Source organism: Crocodylus porosus, unplaced genomic scaffold (genome assembly GCF_001723895.1).
Source record: "Crocodylus porosus isolate Cpor-Errol unplaced genomic scaffold, CroPor_comp1, whole genome shotgun sequence".
Taxonomy (NCBI): domain Eukaryota; kingdom Metazoa; phylum Chordata; order Crocodylia; family Crocodylidae; genus Crocodylus; species Crocodylus porosus.
The window spans coordinates 57,202,905-57,229,116 of NW_017728886.1; the positions used below are offsets into that span (position 1 = coordinate 57,202,905).

At 44.7% G+C, this 26,212-nt stretch overlaps 1 protein-coding gene and 1 long non-coding RNA gene across 4 annotated transcripts in view; one reads left to right on the forward strand and one right to left on the reverse strand.

Annotated features, from left to right (window-relative positions):
• TOMM7 (translocase of outer mitochondrial membrane 7) lies at positions 1-14,452 on the reverse strand. The gene is made up of 3 exons (XM_019534482.1): positions 14,264-14,452; positions 6,633-6,681; positions 1-216 (listed from the first exon to the last, which is right to left on the reverse strand). The coding sequence occupies exons 1-3, from the start codon at positions 14,364-14,366 to the stop codon at positions 201-203; spliced, it is 168 nt and encodes a 55-aa protein (XP_019390027.1). The 5' UTR covers positions 14,367-14,452; the 3' UTR covers positions 1-200.
• The window catches only part of LOC109309677, a 15,084-nt gene continuing 2,918 nt past the window's right edge, over positions 14,047-26,212 (forward strand). Inside the window, exons 1-3 of one of the 3 annotated variants that reach the window (XR_002101007.1) lie at positions 14,047-14,129; positions 16,764-16,805; positions 25,265-25,864. This is a non-coding gene — a long non-coding RNA (uncharacterized LOC109309677). Of the gene's footprint in view, positions 14,130-16,763; positions 16,806-22,671; positions 25,865-26,212 lie in introns of those variants that run through there. The other 2 variants (XR_002101004.1, XR_002101003.1) reach the window with 2 other exon arrangements.

Below are 26,212 nucleotides of genomic sequence, written 5' to 3' on the forward strand. Positions count from 1 at the left end.
CTGAATCAAAGTGTATTTATTTAACTACAGTGCAAAGCAAATAAATTACATCAGTAGAAATACATTTTGTCTTATGTACATCTATGTCCTCAGGATGCTATACAAGCTAGTCGGTGCTATTGGCAAATGTTCTCCTTATCCTGTGGAATGTTCATTTTTTCTGCCCATCAAATGATTACAGTACTGTAGAGCCAAATCTTTCATCCCCAAAGAAGACTGGAAGAAAAGGAAAAAAAGTCAGATCTTTAGCATCACGAGTTGATATAAATGTTCATACCGAAGAAAGCAGATACATAGCTTATGCTGGACAGCAGGGATGAAACAATACAGCAAAAGTATTGTTCACCCTGGTATTTTTTCACCATACAGTACTCATTTCACTTTGGTTTTCAATTCAGCTCAGACAGGACCAGCCTTTCCCACAAGAACCTGGAGTTTTCCGCTGCCTACACACCCCAGACTCAAGGCAACTTAAAGCAGGAGGCAGTGGTGATCAAAGGGCTCACCCAACTCCATGGATGGAGTTCCATAGATAGGCCTTCCCAGCCTAGAGAACTGCAGCATGTAGAAACATGAGGCAAAGACACAGTCTGCAAGGTGCATGTGGTTTGGTGCACGCAGGACAGGAACAGTGTGCTAGCAGTTCTCAGGAACATTTGCACAGCCACAGATTGGAGGATAAAGTAATCAGCTTGGCAATGGACAGGGAGGGGAGAACCAGAAAAGCTCCTCAAGGGAATTGCCAGGTACAGCTCAGGAGGAGTTGGCCCAGGGGTAGAGCAATTTGCCTTACTTTCTTTTCAGTGGATTCATATCAGAAAACAAACTGTGTTATGAGGCATATAGGTTTCCCTTGCCAACCACAGTTCTGAGTATCCATGCTTAATATTCTAGATACCATTTTGACCACCACGGTATACAGTTTTGAGTAACCACAATTTTCCATAGTCGCGCATCAGCCCGCCACCTGCCATTTTTCCCCATAAACCTTTTGTCTTGCCAACCACAGTTTTGCCAAACATAGGAACTTTCAGGAACTTAATCACAGCAGTTAGTGAGGGAAACCTGTACTATTTTACTCCTACTATGTATCTACGCATATTAAGTTGAGAAAATGACTTCAAAGGGCTAGTTAGGTAAAAACATCTGTGGAGACCATCTGTGTCAGATCCAACCCGGTAAAATATACACTTAACTAGGTCTGGCAGAATTTAGGTGTCCAAGTCACAAAAATAATGAAGAATGCCTTTGCTCTAGTGGCCACACAATGCGCTGGGGCACCTAAAGTCATCTGGTGCCCACATTTTGATGGCAAAGATTCTCAGATTCCCATACAGGTACAAAAGCAACCTGAGCAGCTACTGCATCCAGCTCCAAGCTAAACTCAGCTGCAATCCAGAACAGACATGAGGCAGTGTCAAAACACTGTCTAGTGACCCAAAAGGTCTGATCCATTACACATGCTCTAAGCCTACCCAAGGTACATTTAATTAAGCAAAAGTACAGCAGGAGTGGGAGTTCTGCAGTCTGGTCCCTGCTCCTAGGACTTCAAGAACTTTACATGAGACAATCAACATATAAAATGAAAAATAAATTTTGGAGAAAGGATCAGAACCTAAGACTCTCCTTTCTCTCACCCTTCTAGAGGAATTTCCTCATCATTAGACTATAGGCATGCTCCCTTATTTTTTCTCTGGCTGAATAATTCTTGAATTCTTGGCTGCACAGTAACCCAGCCTCAAGGAAGGGTGAATGTTATTCCATAGTATGGTAGTAACAGCATTCTCTTGGGAGATGTGGCTTTGCATCTCCTCAAGCTGAGGAGGGCCTATGCTTTTCCTGGGCAAGTGATTTAACCACGAGGTTAATATGTGTAATGTGTACACCATAATCATCACATCGTGCTCAATTAGACAACTACCCTTAGACAACTTGGTACTTTGGACTTTGCGTCGAAAGAGTTGTCTAGAATCTAGAGAATCGATGGAGTTCAATTTCCTATTGGCTAGCTGAAGGCAGTTCATCACTCAGCATCCGAAGTTTTGGAATCCTGCTTTGGGGTACATATTAAAACTTGCAGGCAGTGGAAATTCCAAGTTTGAAAAGGTGGCTCAGATTTCAACAAAAGCTTTTCTACATCACAGATTCCTGAAAATGGAATTCCCCTACTGTTTAAATAGAGGGAGGCTAACAGAGTTAACATCTTTTACATATAAAAGTTTAAGCTGTCATTGTCTTTAGCAACAAAATTGATAGATGATGCAATATTTCCTACCAAGGAATAACTGAAGTTTCCATCATGAAAAGGAGAAGTAAATGCAGTTTCACTTTCAAGTCTCTTACATGGAAAACTAAAACAAAAACACAAAAAACTAAAAAAAAAAAAGCTGAGTAAACTGGGCTTATTTAGTCTGCAGAAGAGAAGACTGAGGGGGGATTTGATAGCAGCCTTTAACTACCTGAAGCATGGTTCCAAAGAGGATGGAGCTAAACCAGGGTTGGACCCATTACAGACTCCATTTCCCAGTAGCCCCTGGCCATGGTGCTGAGGACAGTTTCCATAAAGACTCCAAGAGCAGCAGGAGGGTGCCAGCACAAGGCCAGGGTTTCCGTGGAGACTGGCCCCAGCATCCCTCGCAGGGAGCACAGCTGGGTGGGGAGTTGCTCTAAGACTGGCATCCTGGGGTAGTGACAGCGTGGTCCAGAGCTTGGCAGAGCTGTGATCCACTGCCCACATGCCTCAGGCAGGGGCGTGCAGGCAGTAGATCACAGCTCCGCTCAGCTCTGAACCATGCTATCACCACTGCAAAATCCTAGCCCTAGCCCAGGTGCAGCTCCCCACCCAGCTGCTCTCCCTGCCAGCGCTGCTCAGGCCAGTTTCCATGGACATCCTGGCTCCATGCTGTCAGGGTGCCGCTGCTACTAGGGTCTCCATGGAAGCCAGCTGCTGGCTGGATCTGCCATTTTGCCCACCCCTGAACTAACTATTCGCAGGGTGACAGATGACAGAACAAGAAGCAATAGTCTCAAGTTGCAGCAAGGGAAGTTTAGGTTGGATGTTAAAAAAAATCTTTCTTACTAGGAGGGTGGTGAAGCACTGGAACAGGTTACCCAGGGAGGTGGGGGTATCTCCATCCTTGGGGGGGTTTAAGGCCCGGGTCAACACAGCCCTGGCTAGAAAGAGCTAACTGGGGATAGTTCTGCTTTGAGCAGGGGGTTGGACTAAATGACCTCTTGAAGTCCCTTCCAACCCTAATTTTTTATGATTCTATGAAAACCTGAATCTTTACAAACACACTTCAATAAAATCAAAAAGTAGAGATAACTATAAAAATACTACCAATGCCAGGATATCAGCACCATGCAATAAGAAATTAGTATACATAAATGCAGCAGAGGCAGGGTGGATTTGATTTAAATCAAATCTATTTAAGTCACTGGTCAGGAAGTCTTGATTTAATCACTGTTTGATATCTTTTACTCAGTTAACTTCCTGAAACTTTTCACTTTTAGAGAAAGGTAAGGGCTCGACTTGTGCACACAAACTTGCAGAGAATTAAAGTGTTTTAAATTAAAACTATCTTTATACGAGTTTTGTTTTTTTAAAGCATCTTAACAAAAAATACAATTAAATAAAAACATCTAATTTAAATAAAAAGAATCCCTTTTTTTTTTTTAATTGTTGATTTTTATCCACCCTGAGCAGAGGAAAATTTTAATAAAGAATGCACTTAATTTCAAAATGTCAAGTTCATACTGAATCAAATTAATAATCAATGATACTCAATAACATCTAATTATTTATTTTATAAAAACAGTGCGCCATGCTATTTCATTCCCTCTTTCTGTAAGCTGGCCTGAGCCTGTTCAGAAGGACAAGTAAGCCTACTAAACAAGTTAGATAAATGTGATCATACAATGATCCTATTATCACACATACATGAAGAACTAACCTTAACTTCCACTTTCTGAATTTTGAGTGCTTAACTCCAAACTGAAGTCTATTCAGATTGTCCTATCTTGGTCAAAGGAAAATCCAAGGATGAAATATTTGTTTGGATAGCACTAGAATAGACTTTCTAACATAGGGGGCCTTACCAACATAATACAAGTGTTTTCCAATTTACCTCACAAGATCTGAAGGCTACTCTAGAAACCTGTGGGAACCTGCCATATTCCAAATCAGTAGATGAGTCTACATGAGATACTTACTGCACTTTAGCCTAGTAACACTGCACAGTACCATGCTAACAGCCTATTGTAGAGTGTTATTAGGCTAACACGTAGTAAGCATCACAAATAACCATATGCCAGCATTACTGCACATCCAGTTAGTACTTTATTAAGCAAGTACTAAACTAAATGCGCAGTATCTAAGGCATGTTAATGAATGCATAGACGCTCCCAGTGTTTCCTATCTGCATCTTCTTCCAAATGCATAGCCTAAAACAGTGGTGCTCAACCTTTTTGCCTCAATCCAGCTGTGCAGGGGGAAAAGGACATAGCTCAGCCCCAATCTGGCCTCACTGAGGGAAGGGCTGGGGAGAGGGGAAGAGGCATAGCCTGGCCTCAATCTGGCCAGGTGGGGCTTGCGAATTTGACAGCAGGAGAGGTGCAGCCGTATTAACTGCCACTGCTCATTCACTGCCAAATTTCTCAAATTATGGGGAGCCCTGAAGCCCAGATGCCATGGCTCTGCAGGTTGGATTTAGCCTGGGGGCTGGGCTTCCCTGGCCTAAAAAGGTTTGCAAAGCACTGTCTATGAATGAAATGTGTACTCCTCAGGGCAATACCTTGACCTGTTTTCAGCTTTTCACACTCCAGAAAGCAACAAAATGTATCATAGGCATAGAATTATGAGATACAAGGAAAGATTAAACTAAACAGCTCCAATTTTTTCGAAGAAAAGATGAAGGAAGGACTAAGTTTTTAAATGCATTAAGGGTTATTGTAAACAATATAGAAATTGACTGTTCCCTATGTTCACAGGGGACAAGTAACATTTAAATTGCAATTAGGAAGTTTTATCTTTAATATCGTGAAGAACTTCCTAAACATGAGGATGATTAAGCATTGAAAAAGATTACCTATCTCCCTTATAGGAAGTTGTAAGTATAGGTTGGATAACTATTTTGCTTCAGGTGGTTTAGATAGGGATGATTTTGCCCTGAGTAAGGGAATGAACTATACAACAGTATAAAGTTCCTACTAGCACTATTTTTCTAATACCCTAATACAAGTACTCAGAGTGTGCCCTCAGCCTCTGCTCAGGAATTTGCTTTCATTAAGATGCCCTGAGCCTGTTGGGATCAAGATGAATTCCTTAGATTGTTAGTCAGAATTCCTTAACTTTACTACTACCCCTGAAATTGACAGGACCTAGGATCTAAACATCAGCTGTCACAAGGAAGAGCCAGAGTATGCATATATACTACTTCTATATATACTACTTCTGACAGAGTCCAGTACTGCAGTTATTCTGGGAGGGTACAGAGATGCATCTTGAGGCACCAGTTGTTAAAGGGGCCACATTGATCACTTTATGACCTGCGGAGTTGATAAAAGTGATGGGTTTTACTGCCACAGAAAAGCCATAACAAAAGACACCCACTTCTGCTAACAGAACCTGAACTATTTTGGTTAAACTACATGATTTAGAAGATCCTGGTCACAGTTTCAGGATGGAGTTTCAACAGTGACAGCAGTTGTAATGAGCTGGAGATCAGCCACCCATCCCCACAGGTTGGATAATTTTCCCATTGTGAAACAAGTGCACCGTATGCTACTTAGACTAACCGAGTGCAGGACAAGTTGGCTCTGAAGTCAGCATAACTCTTTGGAGGAGAGATTCTATCTGCTGTGCATGACAATCCCCATCTCAGAACATTATTTTAATCTAGACAAGAAGGCAGTAGAGAAATTCAGAGGTGCAGGAACAGCTCACACAAAGGAGTTATACTAAGAAAGAGAAGAGCCAATAGAGTTCTAATAGTGTAGTAAACTTCTACATCCACACAAGATTTAAGAGGTGGATAGCGATGCGTTCTAAAGTGTTTTTCCCTTCTTAAAAAAGAAAGAAAAAACAACTTTCAGTTAGTGGACTGACTGAGAAATACTCTCCCACCCCTTTTGCTGCACAAATCTTTCTTCTCATTTACCAGGATAGCTGAACAGTATTCTGCACAATTGGACAGTCAGAAAACTGGAAATCTCCATTTTAGATGGACAGCCAGTATGAGTTTCTCTTTGGCCATTAGAACATTTCTAACAATGCTGCAGTAGGGCCCTTGTGGGGGGTGAGGGAGAAGTGACAGCAGGGTGGGTGCAGCTTACAGTTGCCAGTCCCAGCACAGCACCCCACCAGCGAGCAGCTGCACCCAGGCCTCAGCTGGAGGGGAAGCTGGGAGAAGCAGTAATGACAACGGCACAGCTTGAAGTTGCCCAGCACAGCTCCTTGCAGCTTAGCTCTGAAGCAGACATAGGTAAAGCCTGTGGGCTCTGCAGGCCTTACTCAGTGGCTCTGGCAGCTGAACCCATCTTTGAGCCATGTGTTGACAACCTCTGCTTAAAAGAAGTCTAAATTTTTGTTTTAGTTCACTGCTCTTGCATGTGTAGTTACAACGTACATATACCTCATAATGGTTGGTTCAGGCATTCCAGGATCTGCACCTCTCTTGAAACCTGAAAAAATACAAATATATTTACGTATGCATATCAACAGCTAATCAAAACCAAAGCAAGATTGGATTTATTTCCTCTTGATCTAATTATCCAACACAAAAACTATATAAGCAGTGTTTGTTGACAAAGTCCTTTGACAATGTCAGAACAGAAATCTGACATTATTCTCATTGATATTACACACAATACTTCTTTTTGGTATTATTTTAGTAGACTGACTAATCCATTTGCACAAAAATTCAGAAGTGATTAGCTGCTTGAGAGGGGACAGCCTCTACAACACAGGCTAAAACTACATACACTCTGTCTTGTTCAGAAAGCACCACTACATTTAGAACAAGTCCTTCTTAGCATGTTTTAATTAGTATACACAGGCCGCATGTTAGTCATGATGTGGGTAAGGAAGAAACAGGAGACAGTTACTTCAGTCTACAAAAAAGGACTGGGAAAATCCCTTGGAGCTCCCTTTCAAATTCTGTTTCACCAGGGCCATGTCATGGAACAAGATTTGGAGGGGGCGGGGGGTTGAAAGAGAAGGAAATAAAAAGGTCACTCAGGATTAGGTTATGAAGAGGGAAATATAATCCCATATAACCTCTATCACAAGCCATGATACTCCCCCAAATTTTATTTGTACGCATGAGGAGTCTGGTATTAATTGATATGAGGAGTCTGTTCAGTTTTAGCAAGTGATTAATTCATATAACCCTTTCTACTAGATAAATTAGTGAGGATCTGCCTGATCCCCAAAACATTAAAGCCAATTAGAAACATTTCCATTTTCTTCCAGGGGCTTTTAAGCAGGATTTGAACAACCAAACCAAAAGATCTCAAATGAAAACTAAAAAAAGAATCTAAACTATTTTCAGTTGCCATATTTTCTATTTCGCATTATGGCTAGTTATTCAAGGGAAGACATGAACCAGTATTCCTACATTTGATTTTAGACCTATTTGGTTTGCATTCAATTGGGTCAAAAGCAAAAAGAAAGTTGTTTTAAAATGCTGATTTACATGTTAAAATCCCACTAGACGCAAGTGGAAACCAAAATTTTGCCCTTCAACTTCTCATTTTGAACTACTATTCATAGCATCATAGGAAATGAGGGTTGGAAGGGACCTGAAGCGGTCATCTAAGCCAACCCCCTGCTCAGAGCAGGACTATCCCCAACTATCTAATCTGGGGGTGAGCAAAATACAGCCCATGAGGCCATTCTATCTGGCCCACTGGACCTCTAAAAAATGATTATTATTTCTCTGCCCTTGATTCCTGTAAAAAAAATGACAGGAACCAAGGGCAGTAGGACCCAGGGGAAGCCCAGTGGGCTCCAACAACAGCAGGGCCTGCCCAGCCCTGCTGGAAGCCCCTGCTGGGCTTCTGGCCTGGGAGCAGGTGGCTGCCCTGCACTGGAACTGCAGGTAAGCGTGGGGGAGAAGAGCAGGGGGACCCTGGGCAGGGAAGGAGTGAGGGATGGAGGAAAGCAGCCCCTTCCCCACCCCTTGTTCAGCACCTCGTACTGCAGCTGCTCGCAGCCCGCGTGGGGCTGCCTGTGCCTGCTCCCGACAGCCCCGTGTGAGCGGCTGCAGCAGGGAGTGCCAGCCATGGGGCGGGGGAGGGGCCGCTGTTCTCCACACTCAGCTTTTCCCTGGGCTTCTTCCCTGTGTGGAGAAAAGTGGCCCCTTGCCCGCCCCATGGCTGGTGCTGCCTGCTGCAGGCACTTGCAGCCCATGCGGGGTTATCTGGAGCAGGCACGGGGAGTCCCAGGCAGGCTGCGAATGGCTGCAGCGTGGGGTGCCATGCATGGGGTGGGGTGGAGAGGGGTGGAGAGGGGTTGTCCCCCCCCGCCGCCCCCACGCTCAGCACCAGCTTGTAACCCAGCCCCACTGCCAGGCTGGCAGCGGGGCCCGGTTACAAGCTGGTCACCTGGCCTGGGGGCTGTGGGCCAGTCCATTCTATCCGGCTTGTGGGGGCCCTAAAAAATTTAGATAATTAGTATTTATCTGCCCCTGGCTGCCTGTCATTTGGCCCTTGATGGCTTGCTAAAACTCAGTATGCAGCTGTCCGCCTGAAATAATTGCCCACCCCGGTCTACATCCTGTCTGTAGTAGGAAATAGTCACTTCCCCTAATCTGCTGGCAATGCTTCTACTAATGCAGGCCAGTATGCCATTAGCCTTCTTGGCAACAAGGCCACACTGCTGGCTCATTATTGTCCACTGTAACCCCCAGGTCCTTTCCTGGAGAGCAGCTGCTTGCTTAGACAGTCAGTCTCCAACCTGTACAGATGCATTGAATTCATAGGTTCATATATTCATAGATGCTAGGGTCAGAAGGGACCTCAACAGATCTTCGAGTCTGACCCCTTGCCTAGGCAGGAAAGAGTGCTGGGGTCAGATGACCCCAGCCAGATGCCTATCCAGCCTTCTCTTAAAGACTCACAAGGTAGGGGAGAGCACCATCTCCCTTAGAAGTTCATTTCAAATTTTGGCCACCCTTACCATGAAGTTTTTCATGATATCTAGCCTAAATCTGCTCTCTGTCAGTTAGACCTTTATTCCTTTTTACCCCAAGAGGCGCCCTGGTGAACAGAGCATCTCCAATCCCTTGCTGCATCCCCCTAACGAATCTGTAAGCAGCCACAAGATCACCTCTCAGCCTTCTCTTGCAGAGGCTGAAGAGGTCCAGGTCCCTCAGTCTCTCCTCATAGGGCTTGTCCTGCAAGCCCCTAACCATACGAGCTGCCTTCCTCCGGACGTTCTCAAGTCTATCAGCATCCTTCTTGAAGTACAGCACCCATAACTGACACAGTACTCCAAATGTGGTCTGACCAATGCCGCACAGAGGAGAAGTATCACCTCCTTGGATCTATTTGTCATGGCTGATGCACGATAAAGTACAGCTGGCTTTGCTGATGATTTCATCATACTGACAACTCATGTTCGTCTTGGGAGTCCACTACGACTCAGAGATCCCTTTCCACTTCTATGCTGGTGAAAGGGTCACTTCCCAGTCAGTATATGTGCTGGATATTTTTGCACCCTAGGTGCATCACTCTGCACTTGTCCTTGTTGTACTGCATCCTATTGTGTACTGCCCACCTTTTTAACCTGCCCAGGTCTGCCTCCAATCATTCCCCACCCTCTGCTGTGTTCACTTCGCCCCACAATTTAGTAACATCTGCAAACTTGGACAGAGTACACTTCACACCCACATCCAAGTCACTGATGAAGACATTGAAGAGTACAGGTCCAAGGACTGAACCCCATGGGATCCCACTACCCGCATGCCTCCAGGTCAATACCGACCCGTCTACCACCACTTTCTGGGTACAACCACTAAGTCAATTCGCCACCCACCACCTCATGTAATCATCTGTCACAGCGTCTTAATTTATTTATGAGAATAGGATGAGATACCGTATCAAAGGCCTTGTTAAAGTCCAAAAAAACAACATTCATTTGCCCTTAGGCTCCCCTGGATTTCCCTCTTTAGCCAAGGATTGTTCTGCCCTAAGTGCAGGAGTTTGCAGTTCTACTTACTGAACCTCATAAGGCTTCTTTTGAAATAATCCTTCAATGCCGAGGATGTGCTCAACATTTAAACACTGAACATTTTATGAAACTGCCTACAGAAAATGTATAATCCTAAAGAAAGATGCACTTTTAGCAATAAAAAAGGTAATTATATTATATTATAGCAGGCAGGACAGCTATTAAGATTTCTTTTCTGACCACTGTTAATAACTTGCAGTTTTAAAACTCTGACTTTTCAAACTGAAATTTTATAATTCTGTTCTCCAACTGACAACTAACATATTTTGTAACTTCTTTAGAGTTGGACACTGGTGCACAGTGGGCCAGATGGCAGTGCCTAATCAGCCCAGATCCAGCTGATGGGCATGGTAAAATTCCATCCAGCCACATGGAAGAGGGCATGGGACAGCTCAGCCTCAACCTGGCCCCATAGACAGTGGGGGTATGAGGAGAAGGAGTAAGGCACAGTGGAGGGGAGGAAGTTGAAGTGGCTGAACCTGACCGTTCTGCCCTGATCCAGCCACATGGTGGGGAAGCAGCTTGGAGTTTGAGAATTTGGCAGCGAGGGAGGGTGGCCGTATTAATTGCCACCACTCCCAATGCCAAATTTTCCGGCACATGTGGAGCTCTACAGGCTAGATACCACTTCCGGCAGGCTGCAGACTGAGTACCCCTGGAGTAGGAGACTGAGAAACTACTTATAAATATGTTTACTATATATTTGAACAGTTGTAATGGACATATTGATAGGGTTACAAAGTTGAAACGTAAAAAAATGTAAATGGAAGTAACCTTCAGAAATATCTGACAACAGTGAAAATGATCTACTTAAAAGATTCATAAGAAAATACATTTAACATGGTATTTGGGCACAACTTGTGTTTCCAGTACTTTTCACAAATAAAACAAGATAAAAGGATATTGTTCACAAGTACTGGAGCTAACAACTACTTAACAAATGAAAGAAAAGTTATCACTTCAAACAGGTGTAAGATGAGCAAGACAGAATTCAGAGCAGGTACCTGAACCAGGAGTCTCTCACACACTACAGAAATGCCTAACTGCTAGACTACATACCAACCTCTCCCCTTCTGTAGGCTAATGAATATTTAAAATATTTAAACAAAATGGAATATTGCCAACAGGAGAAACTAAAACATCCCCATCCGGTTCTACATGACTTGGAGCCAACACTTGACCCTGGGTCTTCCCTTTCCTAATTGAATAGTTCGCTCTCATGACATTCTATCCTGTGCCCGAGAAAACGTCCCAACGAAACAGTCATCAAAATTAGACCTTTCCTCCCTAAAATTCAATTAAACCAATCCATCAAAAAAATTCCCAATTAATTTTATGTCCAAGTATGGTTTACTTTCTATTTGACACAAACAAACAAGTCCTAGTTTGTCTGGTTTACCAAGTAACAAACTATATTAGGGCCAAGCCCTTTGGTCACTGCCACTTTCCACTCCTTGTTGGTGGAGTCTGAGCATCACAGCACTATATAGGACTCTCGAAGGATCACCCCATAGAAGTTTCTATAATATTCCCAGTATCAATGCCAGCAAAGGTGGCCCAGCCAGAAGGGATATAACCAAGATGCCCCTAAACTGCACAGAAAATTTAGCCCCTTCAGACTATTAAAGCAGCTCGCATAGTAGAATAGCAGTAGTGGCTCCAGAGTCAGAAGCACAAAAGTGATATTTGCTACTTTTGCACTCCATCTTCTCTTCCACTTGTACAACTGTTTTCTACAAACAGAAAGTGCAAGTAGTTTTAGGTTAATCATTTAAATTAAAAATTAAGTTTACTTTGATGTGTCATAACAGGAAATTAAACTACTCTAATAACAGAGCATGCAGCTTATACTCATTTGCAAGTATTTTACATGCTTAATGTGCAATCTAGTCCTATGCTCAACCCCATGCCTTGACTCTGGATTCAACTGCCTGCTCCATCACAAACTAGTTACGTCCATGTTGCTCTACATTAGTGGCTCTCAAACTTTATAGACCCATGGCACTGCTTCAAAAGCAATGGCTCATTTTTTGACTACAGTAAAACAACTGAGCAAGTCTTCTGTTGCAAAGAAGTTGGAAATCCCATAGCAGGGCCGAATGTTTGTGACACTATTGATTCTCATTCAAAATTTTTGGGTTTAGCTTGTGACTTGTGTGTAGGTGTCTGCAAACCTAAGAGTGATGTGGCACCCCATGGCTCCCTCAAAAGGCTGTCCAGGGCACTGCTGCAGAAACCTGGCAGAGAATCGCTGCTCCACACTCAGATGTTGTTACTGGAGTTAGTGTCCACTCCTGAGAAGCACTGCATAGCAACTGAGCTTGCTAAAAAGCTACTACTTACCAGTTAAAGCTAAGCAAAGCAGCTGCAAGTTTGGTCATAGTAGAAACTTTAACCAGTGCAGTGAGAAGATGTTCAGAAAGAAAAAAAAGAACAGAAAAAGTATGCTAGTCTGGGTATGTTGGGTGTTTGTGCCTGAAAGATTGCAAAGAATAATTTTTCCAACTAGTTGGTCTAATAAGAGATACCATATCTACCCAAAGAGCCTATGTCTTTAGACCAGGGATGGGGAATGTCCAGCCCATGGGCCGGATCCAGTCAGCCAGGAACTCCATTTTCCAGTTACCCCTGCCTGCATGGCTTGTGCCAGTCTCCATGGAGACCCCAGACTCAGCCATGCCAGCAGCGCATGCAGCAGAGCAAAGAGCTGCTCCGGAGCTGCTGGGAACATGGGATCCAGAGCAAGGGCAGAGCCGCGACCTGTCGCTTGCATGCTCCAAGCAGGGGCACGCATGCAGGGGACTGTGGCTCTGCCCCAGCTCCTTGCAGCAGTGACAGCCTGTCTAGAGCCAGGGTAGAGTCACAATCCCCTGCATGTGCACCCCTGCCTGGAGCGTGCAGGCTACAAACCATAGCTCTGGAGCAAGCTGCCCCTCTCCCACGTTCCCAGCTCCGGAGCAGCCGCATGCACTGCTCTGCTGTGCGTGCTGCCGGCACAACTGAGGCCTCCATGGAGACTGGCACAAGCCATGTGGGCAGGGGCACCTGGGAAATAGAGTCCACAGCTGACAGGTAGCCTGGAGGTTCCCCATGCCTGCCTTAGGCCAGCACAGCTACAACCAACAGCCCTTTAAACATAAAGGGTTTAAAAAAAAAAACCCATACCCAATGGCAAGGACTCAATTATGCCAATCACCTATAAAGAGCCAGTAACAGAGCAAACAGGGTACAACTAAAGCATGCATAAGTAACAAAAAGCATGACAACGGCCCTGAATGTCCCAGTGAGACCCTGGACTGTCTTATCATCGGAACAGGGAGCCAGACTGGCTGCAAGGTAACCAGGTATGGAAGTGGTGCCTGCTGAATACATTGACATTTGTGCAGGAGAAACTCCTGCCTCTGGAGCAGCGGTTCCCAACCCCCTGACCTCAAACGGTTGGCCACCAGTCTGCAGGATTGGCTGCTGGACCAGAAGTGACTGAGTATAAAAAAGGGCTGGCTGCCTGCCTGGAGTATGCCGGTCACTGGAGGTCCTCAACGTAAGATGGTTGGGAACCCCCGCTCTGCAGCGCTCTCTCTCAACCACCCGCTGGTTCCCCAATCCAAGGCCTTAAAGTACCAGAGCTAGGATTTTAGTGAAGAGAAGGCCTTGTGTTAGGCTCGGGAGAAGCTGAGGCCATGGGGCGCTCGGGACAGGGCACGTGCGCGCTCCACCGCCCTGCCCCACGCGTGACCGGAGCGAAGAGACCCCGCCCCGCGCAGGCTCCAACGGCCGTTGGACGCCCCCCCTCCCGTTCTAGAACCCCCCTACAACGGCTGAGGGGCGGGGTCGAGCGCAGCGCATGCGCAGCTCTCCCCGGCGGCTGCAGGAGACCCTGCGCTCTCTCCAGCGGCCGGTAAGCGCCCGCCCTACCCCGCCTGCGGGGCGTTCCCATGCCCGCGCGCGCCCTCGGGCTGCCCCGGGGACTGGCTGGGTGATCCAGGGCCAGCCGGGGCTGACGCCCGCCCGCGACTCGGCGGTGGGACTGACCTAGGTAGAGCACGACGGGGATAAAACCCCAGCGGATGGCAAACTGGCCACCCTTGAAAAGCTGCTGCAGCCGCTGCTTGGCCTCTTTGCTCAGCTTCGGCATCCCGACGGCGCGAGTGAGGGCCGGAGAGGAGGGGCTTGGGTGCTACCGTCACTGCGCCTGCGCGGCGGGGCTGCGGCCTGGCCTATGGCCCTGCCTTCCTCCTAAAGGCAAGGGTGGGACCAAGGTTGCGAGTCGCCCCTCCCCTCCTCTCCCGCTGCTGGCGTGCGGCGGGGCCGGGCCCGGGCCCGTAGGGGGCGCGCGGGACTCGCCTGTAGTTCGTGGCCGCTAGCGCTGACGGTTGTGAGGGCTGGAACACCCGTCAGGCAGCGGCTGGCCCTGAAGTCGGGTTCAGCCAAACCCATTGTGAAAAATGAGTCCCTGAGCCTAGAGAAGGAGGACGTCGCTCGTGACAGGAAGGGAATGGCCTCCCAGGCCGAGCCTGGCTTCTCTATATTTAGGCTTTGCAGTGCTGCTTGCTGTGTTGCCAAGTCAAGAGAAAGAAAAAAAAAAGGTACTACCTTTAAAAACCAGGCCAACCCACTTCAAAGGGAGGGGAATGGGGGCGCTTATCAGCCCATCTCTCAAAAAATTAAAGCGACTTTTTAAAAAGAAGCCCAATTCTACTTATTATAAGTGGACTTGGCTACGCTAGCCGCTTGCCGCAGCTGCAGACAGAGGAATCCTGCCCCACTGGACACAGGCTAAAAAGGGCAGAACAGGAGGTGCCAGCTATGCACTGATGCTGACTTCCTCCCATGGCAGTGAATCCCTCCACCAGCAGCAGCTGAAAGGGCCAGAGTCAAGTGTAAAGCAGCTCCCTTTAAAATGAGTAAGGCTGCGATTTTGAGGCCAGCCCGACATCTGGGATAAATAACTACCTTCCCTGGGCGCTGCAAACAACTGGCACTGCCTCCTCTCTCACAGAAGTTGTTACGATGTTACTGAGGTGAACAGGAACATAACTGAAGTAGGGAAAACAAGAGGTCACCCCTACATAGAGCAGGCAGATAAATAAAACAGGCATCTGTACCACACCCCAGGTTGTATTCCTTTGTCCATCAGAAGTTCTGGCTAAATGTCCTGTTGACACTCCCTTTCTCCTTGAGGACAAACTTGAGCAGGGTGTAGTGAATAGATAGCAATGTCCCAGCCTGACTGAAAACAAAGCTGACTCTGCTCTGTTAGTGTCCTTACCTGTGCTCCCACCAGTTACATTGCCTCTTGTTGTAATGCCATCTTTTTGTCATTGCCTTGCACTGTGACACCATCTCTAGCCCATTTTCCATAACTGTCTTTGCACTGTTTTTCCCCACCCTGCTCTTTCCAGGCAACCTCATATAGTTCTGTTGCCTCTCACCATGGTGCCAGGCTCCTAAAGTGGCTATAGTGAGAGTCTAATATATTATTAGACAGTGATATATATAAAATATTTATAGTGAACCTAATATATTAGGTGCTTAATGTGGCTCCTGATATGGCTATAGCAAGACCAGGCTCCATGGTCTTTACGGTCCTATTATAGCTAGAGTGATTACCACTTTACTAGTGCTGCTTGGATGGATGGTAGAGCCATGTTATTCTGTGAACAAGGTGCAGTGACATATAAGACCCTTGAGAAGAGTCCTCATTATTAGGGATTCTTTCTCTTTGTCTTCTCAAGGACAAGCAGAGCTATGCAGTGGGCCACAAGCAAAGTTCTTGTGTTAACATCCTCACTTGGGACACATTAAGAGCCCTACATAATTCTGTTGCCCTTTAGTCACACAATAAAGATAGCAATATTTCATTACAGCCAAAGCAACCACATGCAGAGTTTCAACCAAAGTTGTCTGCCTTCGGTTTTTCACTTCCTACAGTACGTCAGTAATTGGTGCCTGAGATCTCCTTCTATAGCACAAAACAGAACATTAATAAACATACTGCACCCCCTCTTCCTCCTCCTGCCAAATTACACATATACATGCAGTCTTCAACTTTATGACATCAGTTTCAACTTTACAATGCTTGATCCAATGCAACGCCACACCAGAAAACAAGGTCGCTTAGCTCCCTGGAGAACATCTGTCCAAACTTCCTTGGATACTTTCTTTAAGAAAGCAGACGAGACTCCAGAAAAACCTGCAGACAAGATTCCTGAGAAGACTCTAGCCAAGAACTCTTCAAAAAGTCCAGCAAAGTCACCTCAAAGAAGTCCTTACAAATCGATACATATCGATTTACAATATAAATACATTGATGTAGCTATATTATTTATCTATAATTGATCGAGTACAAAATTCTGGGGTATTTTTAGTGAAAATTGGGCCTTGGTTCTGGAACCAATCCCCCATTTATAACATTGTTTCTTATGAGAAAATTGGTTCTGAGCTGCAACGTTTTGACTTAAGATGCAGTTTTCAGGAACTAATTGTGTCGTAAGTCTGAAGACTACCTGTATTATTTCCACTTCATTTTCAGAGGGTCTTAAACAGCTTGCTACTGTTGCCAAAAGCCTGTGAGGTAAGTGTACTGTTCCTGGCTAACTATCATGGCTCCATGGTAAGTAACCTTCTTTCCATCCTGATAACCCTGCCTATTGAGAGTGAGGATTACATGAGCAAATGGGAATGTTTTTTAGAGTAGTGACAGTGAAACTTCCCTTAAAAGACTCATGTATTGGCACAGTCCTTTCTGTATCCTATTCTCATGTTGGAATTTCTAGGAGATCATCAGCTGCATGTGTGCTTGCATTGTCAAGTAACATACAGGTCTTGCCAAAATCCTTTCTTTTTTCAAAGAGATCTGGTAAAAAAGGTGGAATGGACTTCTCTTTCTGGGCTGGCATAGTGAGGACATCGTTGTGAGCTCAGTGGGCATAAAGGCATTTGCCATGGCCGTTAAGACAGAAGAGCCAGAGCTCTTAGAAGATGTGAGAGACTGAAGCTCTAATGTGATTTACATTCTAGGATACATTATGGGATTCTCCTCATTAAACAGATGTTCCTAATTACATGCATAGGGTCAAGTCAAGTCAGTCCAGAGGCTTCTGTGACCGTTGGGGCACCTTAGATGCTGTAACAACCCTCCTAGGTTAGTTGAATTGCTTTGCATCATTGGTGATTCTTTGGGGAATGCGTAGGGTAGAACCTGATTATTCACTGAAGTTCTATTGCAAAATTTGAGCAGTGGTTTCTTTCCAGCAGGCTCTTCTTGCTAAGGGCTGAAGTTAGACTGTTTGAGACAGTATGTATGTCAGTGATTCCCAAAGGGTGTGCCAACACCCTAGTGTTTCACAATAGCAACAGAAATATGCTGTAAAAATGGGCTGAATGAGACCCTGGCTGGGCCAACCTTACACAGCTAAATGAGGTTCCAGCCATGCCAGAACCACGGCCACCAGACTGGCCTTGAATGGCTGGACCAGACCCACACAAAGGGATCAGGTCCCAGACACATTGGCCCCATACAAAGGGATCAGGCCATGCCTGGATCAGCACTATGCATGGGATTGGGTCCATGGTCTGGATCCAGTCCATGGACTAGTGAACAAAGTGTACCACCAATTTTAATCCAGAAAAAAAAGTGCCCCAGATATCAAAAGTTTGGGAAGCACCGCTGGATGGATAGGAGAAGATTCTTTGGTCCTACCTTTATTGGAACCGATCTTATCCTAGGTTTGCTCCTGTAGATTAGCAGAGTTCTTTTGACTTTTCCACTAGCAGTAGCATAAGTAATACCTTAGGTCAGTCTTCCATCTTGTGCTTTCCAGCAGCACAAGTTTCATAACAGAACTTTTTCCTCTAGAGCGTGTTGCTGAGGATCATGTTGGTACTTATTTCTGTCTGAGTCATGAATTAGAACTATATTGGGTTGTAAGTATCTCTTAATTTCTCTCTTAGTTGAGCAACTAAGCATAAATTGAGGTAATTGGTTAATTCAGCTGACACACCGAAGCAGAAGTCTGAGGGTAATTTGGGTTCTCTTGAAGCATAATACAATTCCTATAGAAACATTCTTTGTAGCATTGAATTAATACACCAATGATGCAACATGCTGGCTCCAATTCAGCTTATACTCTGAGTATGAGTCCTCATCATGTTCAGAAATGTTAAACTGTTCTACCTCAAGATCTCCTTGTGGGTGATAAAAAGTGGTTCAGGAGATTGTAATTCTTGCTCAGATGCTATGCTTCCCTTCAAGAGGAAAATACCCTTTTCAAAATTCCTTCTTTGGTCAAAATGTATCCAAGCTAGAAATCCATCCAGGGAAAAGTGTCTCCCTCAGCACTTGAACTGGGCTGGCCTCTGGTCTTACTTTGGATATGCCTGCACATAGCATGTAAAATGGTCGTTCACTGGAATATTCCCAGTATTATTTTGATCCACTTCTAAAGACAGACAGAAAATTGGGGCTTACTGGTTTTGCAATAAGTGCTGTGTTCCAAATATACTGCTCTGGAGAATAAAGCCTTTCTTTGTGAGCCAGCTGGGGACAGCCTTCAGCCTGTAGTAGATCCAAACACCCTCCTGTCTGTTTCATGTGACCTTGTTTGGGTAATCAAGGAGTAGTTCCCTACTTGATATAAACAGTCTTTATTATAGCAGTTTCTTACACAGCTGTTACAGGGCCTGCTGTTCTTTCCTAGCCTCTCTAACTCTCTTCTTCCTATCTCCTCCCCCTCATTTCCTGTTCCTCCTTCAGACTCCTCCTTTCTGCTGCTGCTAGTTTACTTCTGAGATCCATGCATACTGTTATACTGTCTCCCATTTAGATCTAGGCCTACAATAAATGTTCCTAACTGGGGATGAATCATCCCTCTGGCAGCCATTCATTTGCTAGTATAATTGGCAGGAAGCTGACCCATGCCAAGCAGCGTCAAACCAGTAGAGGAGCTAGTGATGATCTGTCTGTACAATAAGTCTCCTAATAACTTTATAAGCTGCACTGACCCCTGCTACCTGTGTCTGGTTTCTGACCTTTGGCTAGCCAGGCAACAACTCTCAACTCCTGACTTCTGGGTTGTTCCTAATTTGCAGCTTCCTGGCCCCAACTTGAATTGCAGTTCCTTGACTTCAGTTTGCCCCTGATCCTAGCCTGTTCCTGACATCCAGATTTTAACCATCATCCTGTCCTGACTTCCCATTCAGATTCCAGTTCTTGGTCCTAACTACTAGGTATGGCTGCCCGTGTTCTTCTCTTGGCATTCTGTGGACATTCTGTCATTTCCTGCAAACATTTTTAGCCATAGGATCCAGACAAGTTCTAGGGCTCAGTCTGTTCCAAACATTCAGAATCACTGTGCAAAACCATCCTGGCAAGGGCTTTATACTAACTTGGTAGCATTAGTTGTATTTGCTAATTGTCATTCAAAGCAGCATTCCATTAATCAGTATTAATTTGTTCCAGTCCTTCAGGAGTAGTTTAGTGTCTGTGTAGATAAAGAAAAGGGCAGAAATGCAGATTATCCCTAACAAGCAGAAATGTCCTGGTTATCACTAAGCTGGCATCTTGCCAGTTGGCAGTGTTGAGCCTTATCAATAGAAATTGAGCCAGCACAAAATAATGCACTAAGGCTAATATGACACTTATAAAGGCAGTCCCAAAATTTGCATGACATACCTATGAAGACGATTCTAGGACTGGCAAATACACAATCAGCAATCATGTACCTGTTGCAAATGAGCTCCTGATATACTGGGAAGTGGAAGGTATTTCCTCTGGTACATTTTTTCAATTGTATTAAGGCAGGCAAGGTTCTTTGAGTAGATGTGATACCTTGTATTAAACCAGCTGAGTAGTAAAAACAATAATGTTTGTTTTATTTGTAGAACATTCCATTTAATACATAAACTGTGGAACTGAATGCTTGTACGGCAGGGTATGTACAAGACTGCCACACTTTTACCAGCTGCTGCCTCTTTTTATTCCTCACTCTGAATTCCAAGAACGAGATTCCTTACACAGAGGCTTTTCCAATGTCTCAAATTTCCTCCATTTTGGAATAAATAGACTAGAATTTCTAGTAGGTTTGTTTCACACAGCTATTTAAATACAAGTCAGCAGGACTGAACTGGAGCATTTATTTGATTTGTGGGGAGCGAGGTAAAGAACCACAGATATTGCAAGCCTTGATATGAGTGTGGCACAGACGCTTTCTGGCGAAGATAAAGTCCATTCTTGACAGCTCTTAACCTAAATTTAGACTGTAGCCGAGAAGAGACAGCTGTATACTACAGACAAAGAGAAATTACTCTCCCGCTCACATCAAAACAAACTCACGGTCTTGTGCTGCTAAACCAAGTATAATTTTTTACAGTGGAGTATCTTTCTTTTCCTTCAAATCTTCTTCTAGTTGACTTCATCAGGATTGTACAAAGAGAAGTAAACCTACCAAGATATTTGAGTTGTAAACAGCATTGTAGTGCCCTTTGTGCAGAAATACCTTGTGCTAATGAGCTTGGGCACACTGCTGAATACAGAGCAAACCCAGTGCAAAAGTATCTATGAACTCCAGCAGTTTCATCTGTCCTTATGTGGCAGTTTTTACATTTAGAATGGTAAGCAGATAGGGACCTTTTCAGTTCTTTACTGAGATGGATGAATCACTCTCAGGACAGGTTTTTGAATGGTGAGAGAATACAACAAAAGCTATTTAGGCGTTGTTCTAAATACTAACCTATAAGAAAGAAAGCCTGTGAGCTATCTATGTCTGTCACATGCCAGAGGGAAGAAACTTCATGAACAAGGACCTCTGGCTGCAACTGCCTGGGAAACAGCTTGAAGATTCACTATCTAGTCAGGTACTTAGAAGCATTTGAGGCAAAGGTTCGCAGTCATGCTGTAGGTACTATTTTATAGCTATAACTTACTGCTCATTCTTCTTACTAAAACAATTATGTTTTAGTTAGCTTGTATTTAGTTATCTTCTCTGCATTCTTAATGAACACAAACTGAATTTGGAATGGATGACTGGTACTGTATTCACGAAAAAAGGAAAATTGACTTTTGACCATGAGGGTGAAAGAAGCAGAGCAGAAATAACAGTGTAAACCTTTGCTACAGAATGCAAATCCTAAATCAGTCAGAGCAGCAGGGGTGTGAGGCAGAGATTTCAGCTTCGTACACAGTGCTGTCAGACACCTTCCCCTTTCCTTCCCCCATACAAATTTAATTTAATCTGAGGAACATGATAAAAGTTATAACACATAAAAATACAATATTTAAAACATCAAATATTAGAATGCAAATGTAACCTGGGAACACCCAAGGGTGTGCCCATCCTTAATTGGAAGGGATAGATGAGGCAGGCAACAGTGTTGTGAGAAGGACACCAGTGATTTGAGCACAGGTTCCTCTTTCCTCTATAGAGTCAACTCCAAGCCAATGCTCTTAATTATTTACAGTTTATTGAATTATAATTTACCTAAACATAAAACTAAATATCATATACATATATTTACACAGTGAACATTTATCAATAACCAAGGTCAAACCCTAAATAACACTGTGGGAAAATTACTCCCAACCACAACAGAGAAAACAATACGCCCACAAAATAAAATCAGAAATTATTTTGTTCTATGATAACGTTATTTACACATCACAACCAAATAATTGCAGCAACATCAATACAATACAACATCATAATACAACAACTCCATTACAAAATAAGGCGCAGACACAAACATTCTTAATAACATCTATCCCTTATATATCCCTGCTCAGAGGGGTAGGGGTGTCCAGGAAGCACCACAGGCCCCCTCCCCTTAGGCCCTTGCCTGAGCAGGGGACTGCTCACCCAGCCACTTTCTCTGAGTTGCCTGCCCCAAAGGACCTTCCCCAGCGAGACCAAAGGGCCCAGTGACTCACGCTTCCTCAGGTGGTGGTGATCAGGATGCAGCTTGATAGGTCTCCTCTGTGCTGCCACTGAAGTGCCTCTCCAGGCCTTCCTACACTGCTAGGCCTCTCCCACCCTGTACCCTGCTCTGGGCACTGAGGACTTGTCTTCTCTCAGCTGCTGTGCTGCTGCTGCTGGCTCCTGGGTCTCACGCCACAGCACTATTTCCTTGTGCCCTGGCTTTGGCACTGAGGGCTCTTTCAGTAAAGGCTGGGCTCATCTGGCTTCATGCTGGATGGCTAACCTGAGCCTTCACTGCTCCCTGACTCTGCTCTCTCATGTGCCCCTTGCACACCTCCCTGCCAGCAGCCTGCCGGAGTTAGGGGCCTGAGCCTCCCTGCTGCAGCTCCCAAGGTCTGGGCCTGTGCACCACCCTGCACATTGTGGAACCTGCTGGCCCTCTGGGGTTGCAGGCTTGAGCCACTGCTCACGGCTCCCAGAGCCCTAGCTTTGTGTGCAAAATGTGCACTGTGACATCGGCCAGGGTTGCAGGCTTGAACTGCCACTTGAACAGGCTCCCAAAGCCTGGACTCTGTGCACTGTGATGGGCCTGAGCAGTCTCACACCGCTCCCAGGGGTAGATCTCCGTGTACCATCGCCAGGTGTCATCCACAGCCGGAGTGGCCTCACACCACTCCCAAAGCTGCTTCTCCAGTAGCAGCTTCAGGAGCCTTGGGCCTATTGCACGCTGGGGGAGAGCTCCCCAGCTTTTCTTGCTGCACCCTTCTTAAGTCCCTCACCGCAGCTGCCCACCATGCTGAGCACACTGGGCTTTTATCTACACTGGAGGCCCCACCCCTGAAGTCTGCTGGACCTGTAAAGTGCAGTCTTTAATCAGGTCCAGGGGGTCCTCTCCACCCTCCCCAAAAAAGGGGGCAGGGCAAGCCCCTCCCAGCTGTTACCTGGTTGGTAGAAATGTTCCACCAATCCAAAGCATCTTTCTCCAAGCCAGGCTTGTTGGCACAAGCAGTAAGCCCACCACACAAAAAACCACATCAACAGAACAAGGTATGATAATTACCCAACAAAACCAGCTCTGCTGTATTGAGAAACACCACTGGCACAGAATGATACTGATTTAGAATCCTTTTGTAGCTGTATGTGGGGCATTTGTGGGGTGGGGTAGTGGATGCAGGATGTGCTTGGGGAAAAGAGCTTTGTGCTAGAGTAAAAGTTGTGGTATGAGTATTGAGAGAGGGTAATTAATGAAAATGTTTGGTAAGGGAAGTGGGGGTGTTGTGTGTGTTGCAAGTGTTGGAGAGGGGAGAAGTATATACTGTGATTTTGGGGGATGGAAGGGGTTGTGATGGAGAAGGGTACGTGTTTACTCCCCAGGAGTTCTGGGGACATTTGTAGGAGTGAGGACATATCCAGCTTCTAAAACAACCCAGTCTATCAGTGTGCCAGGGGACAGCTCTAGAGCATTGGTTGTAAGGTGCTGCACAGGCTCCAGGCACACAGGCTTGTCTCCCTGCTTGTGAGCTAATAAACAATGCTCCACAGCAAGCATGATATCCAGGAGACTTACTGGGATTAGATCTGGGACAATTAGGCTGGGTACATGGATCCCCAACCTCAGGGTACTCCAGTTCTTACCCACTGCCCTATAACCATTACCCACACAGGGCACCCTGCACCTCAGGTGTCCCCAGGGTCTATTGAACCCACATCTTTCCCAGATCCCTGCTTTCTCACCAGTTGACCACTACTGCCTCAAAGGATGCAATGGTATACCGCTTTCTATTCACCTAGGTATATGCAGTTACTAGCTGGGCATTTGTTTTTCCACAATCATTAATTCAAGCAGGCTATGTAAAAAGCTACCCTCTTACTGGAAAAAGTGTATGAAGTTATATACACTTCACATGCCTGCCTATACCCATGGTCAGAGGACAAGTTTCGGTTACAAAAATTTCTGTTCTGTCTAGCTAACTTGCAGTTCATGCGGTCAGTTGCAAAAGCTGTCTGAACTGAGAGGTCATTTCTCACACTGGTGGTAAAAGGATTTAACTGGGACTACATGAACATGAAATTAATACCAAGTAAAATGTTTTATCAACAGTTATATACAGCAAATGGTTTAGGAACCATCTCATTTTTCATGGTGAATGAATAGTTAAAGTAGCTCATAGTAAGCACATCTAAGAAGTCTGACTTCTAAAAGGTGAGAGAGTAAATCCATGTTCTTGTAATAAATGCTGGATCCCATTCTTTGCCTCAGGGAAGTAAGGAAATTTTGCAGACTGGTTTATGCTTGTAAGAATGATGGAACTGATAATCTTATTTATTCTGAGCATATAGCACCTTTCATTGCAAAGAATTCCAGATGCTTCAGAAACTAAATAAAGGAATTCCGGAGCATATAAAAGTATCATGGCATTAGTCCAAAAGTGCTGTCTTTTACAATAGGATCATAACAGTGATCTGTTTTATTTAGAAACATTAGAAATGTAGCCATTTAAGCACTGCTAGTGAATGAAGAGGACAGAGGAGTGAATATAACCAAGGATTTAGTAAGAGCATTATCAGATCTGCCAACACATAGAAAATAGCTTGGTATCTCTGCTCTTCCATTAAAGACACAGTTTTTTAGATTTTCTCTTACTCTAAAAAAAGGCTGCATAGAATTCATCTGCCTTTACATAAAGGTCTAGTCTGATCCTGGCTTCTTTCCCAGACCTGAAAAGACACCTTGTGGCTGAAAACTTAAGATCTCTCACAAATGTAATAAGTACTTAATATTTGATGCTTAGACCACTAATCACTGTGGGTAAAACTCAGACCAACATCATATATCAACTGGTAGCCTGCACTGTAACATCGGTGAAGAACGGCTTCCTCTCACTGCTAGTAGATCCTGTTAGTATCAATGAGGAAGTTGTTTCCTCACCTGAAAGTAGATGCAACGTTTGGCAAATTGGCCAAGTGGGTTTGGAGAAATTGAGGTCTCTATGAAGGTAAAGGTTTAGGAGGGCTGCTGCTCTTGTTTTGCTTTAGGGGTGTGAAATCCAAGATATCATACTGGGGATACTTCTGGCATTTGAAAAAAAATCAACTAATGTTTCTTGTGTTCCCTCCTGAGGGATGAAGAGCTTGACCAAATATCTAGTGTCAGGATGCTGCAACAAGATGATAGTTACTGAATGGAAGCATTGATGAAGTAGATGTGGTTCTGTTGGGCTAGCCATGTCCCATGCACGAGTGATGAACACATGCCTAAGCGACTGCTTTATGGAGAAATGGAATACATTCAGCAACAGCAAGGGGGACAGAAAAGCATTTCACACCTGCTGAAGTTCCATCTTGCCAAGATGCTGACTCCTGGGAGCCATTGTTTGAAGATGGACAGCAAGGACATGAGAAGATCTGAGGGTGTTGATTACTCTGAGCAGCAACATAATATTGTTCCTGAAGAAAAGCATGCTAGAGTTAAGGAGCAAAAGCAGCAGAAATTGCAGACCGTACATCTGCCACAGGTACATGGGTAGCATTGTAAGGAAGGTGCTTGAAGCTGTTACACATTGGCTTGGTGATTTGTGTGTTCATTTATTGCAGCACTAGGAATCCAGTTGATATTTCTTCAGACTGAGATAACTAGATATATTGATTGGGCTTTGGTTTGGCCTGGCCATCACTGAATCCAGGGGATAAATGGAAATTATGACAGCAGCTACATATGAAGGTAATATCACAAGAGTTTACCTAAGTACTTTGCACTTTAAACTTAATGTAGATGCATTTTATGGTGAACAGAATTTCTGGCCAATGATGAAAGCAACAGTCTGACTGCATACTTGCTTAAAGACCAGGTCTGATGGATAAAAGGATTTCCTGAGGCCAGATATACATATGTTAAGATAATTTTGTTTTTACATTAAAATTTAAATTAGTTTTTAAATTTCTACTAGTGAAATAAATCCTGTTACTGTTCGAAGATTTTCATTTAAGTACTGCTGGTTATAAACTGCTAGTTTCCTAGCAGTTCCAGAATTGAGCTTCTGGAACTGAAGAATATATTCCTGTAATAACA

What these genes read in the sequence shown, in the direction of transcription:
- TOMM7 (XM_019534482.1), bottom strand. Translation starts at nt 14,366, where the DNA reads ATGCCGAAGCTGAGCAAAGAGGCCAAGCAGCGGCTGCAGCAGCTTTTC. An exon ending in CCCCGTCGTGCTCTACCTAG is followed by an intron (nt 6,682 to 14,263) that starts GTCAGTCCCACC and finishes GTATTTTTTCAG; the next exon opens with GTTTCAAGAGAGGTGCAGAT.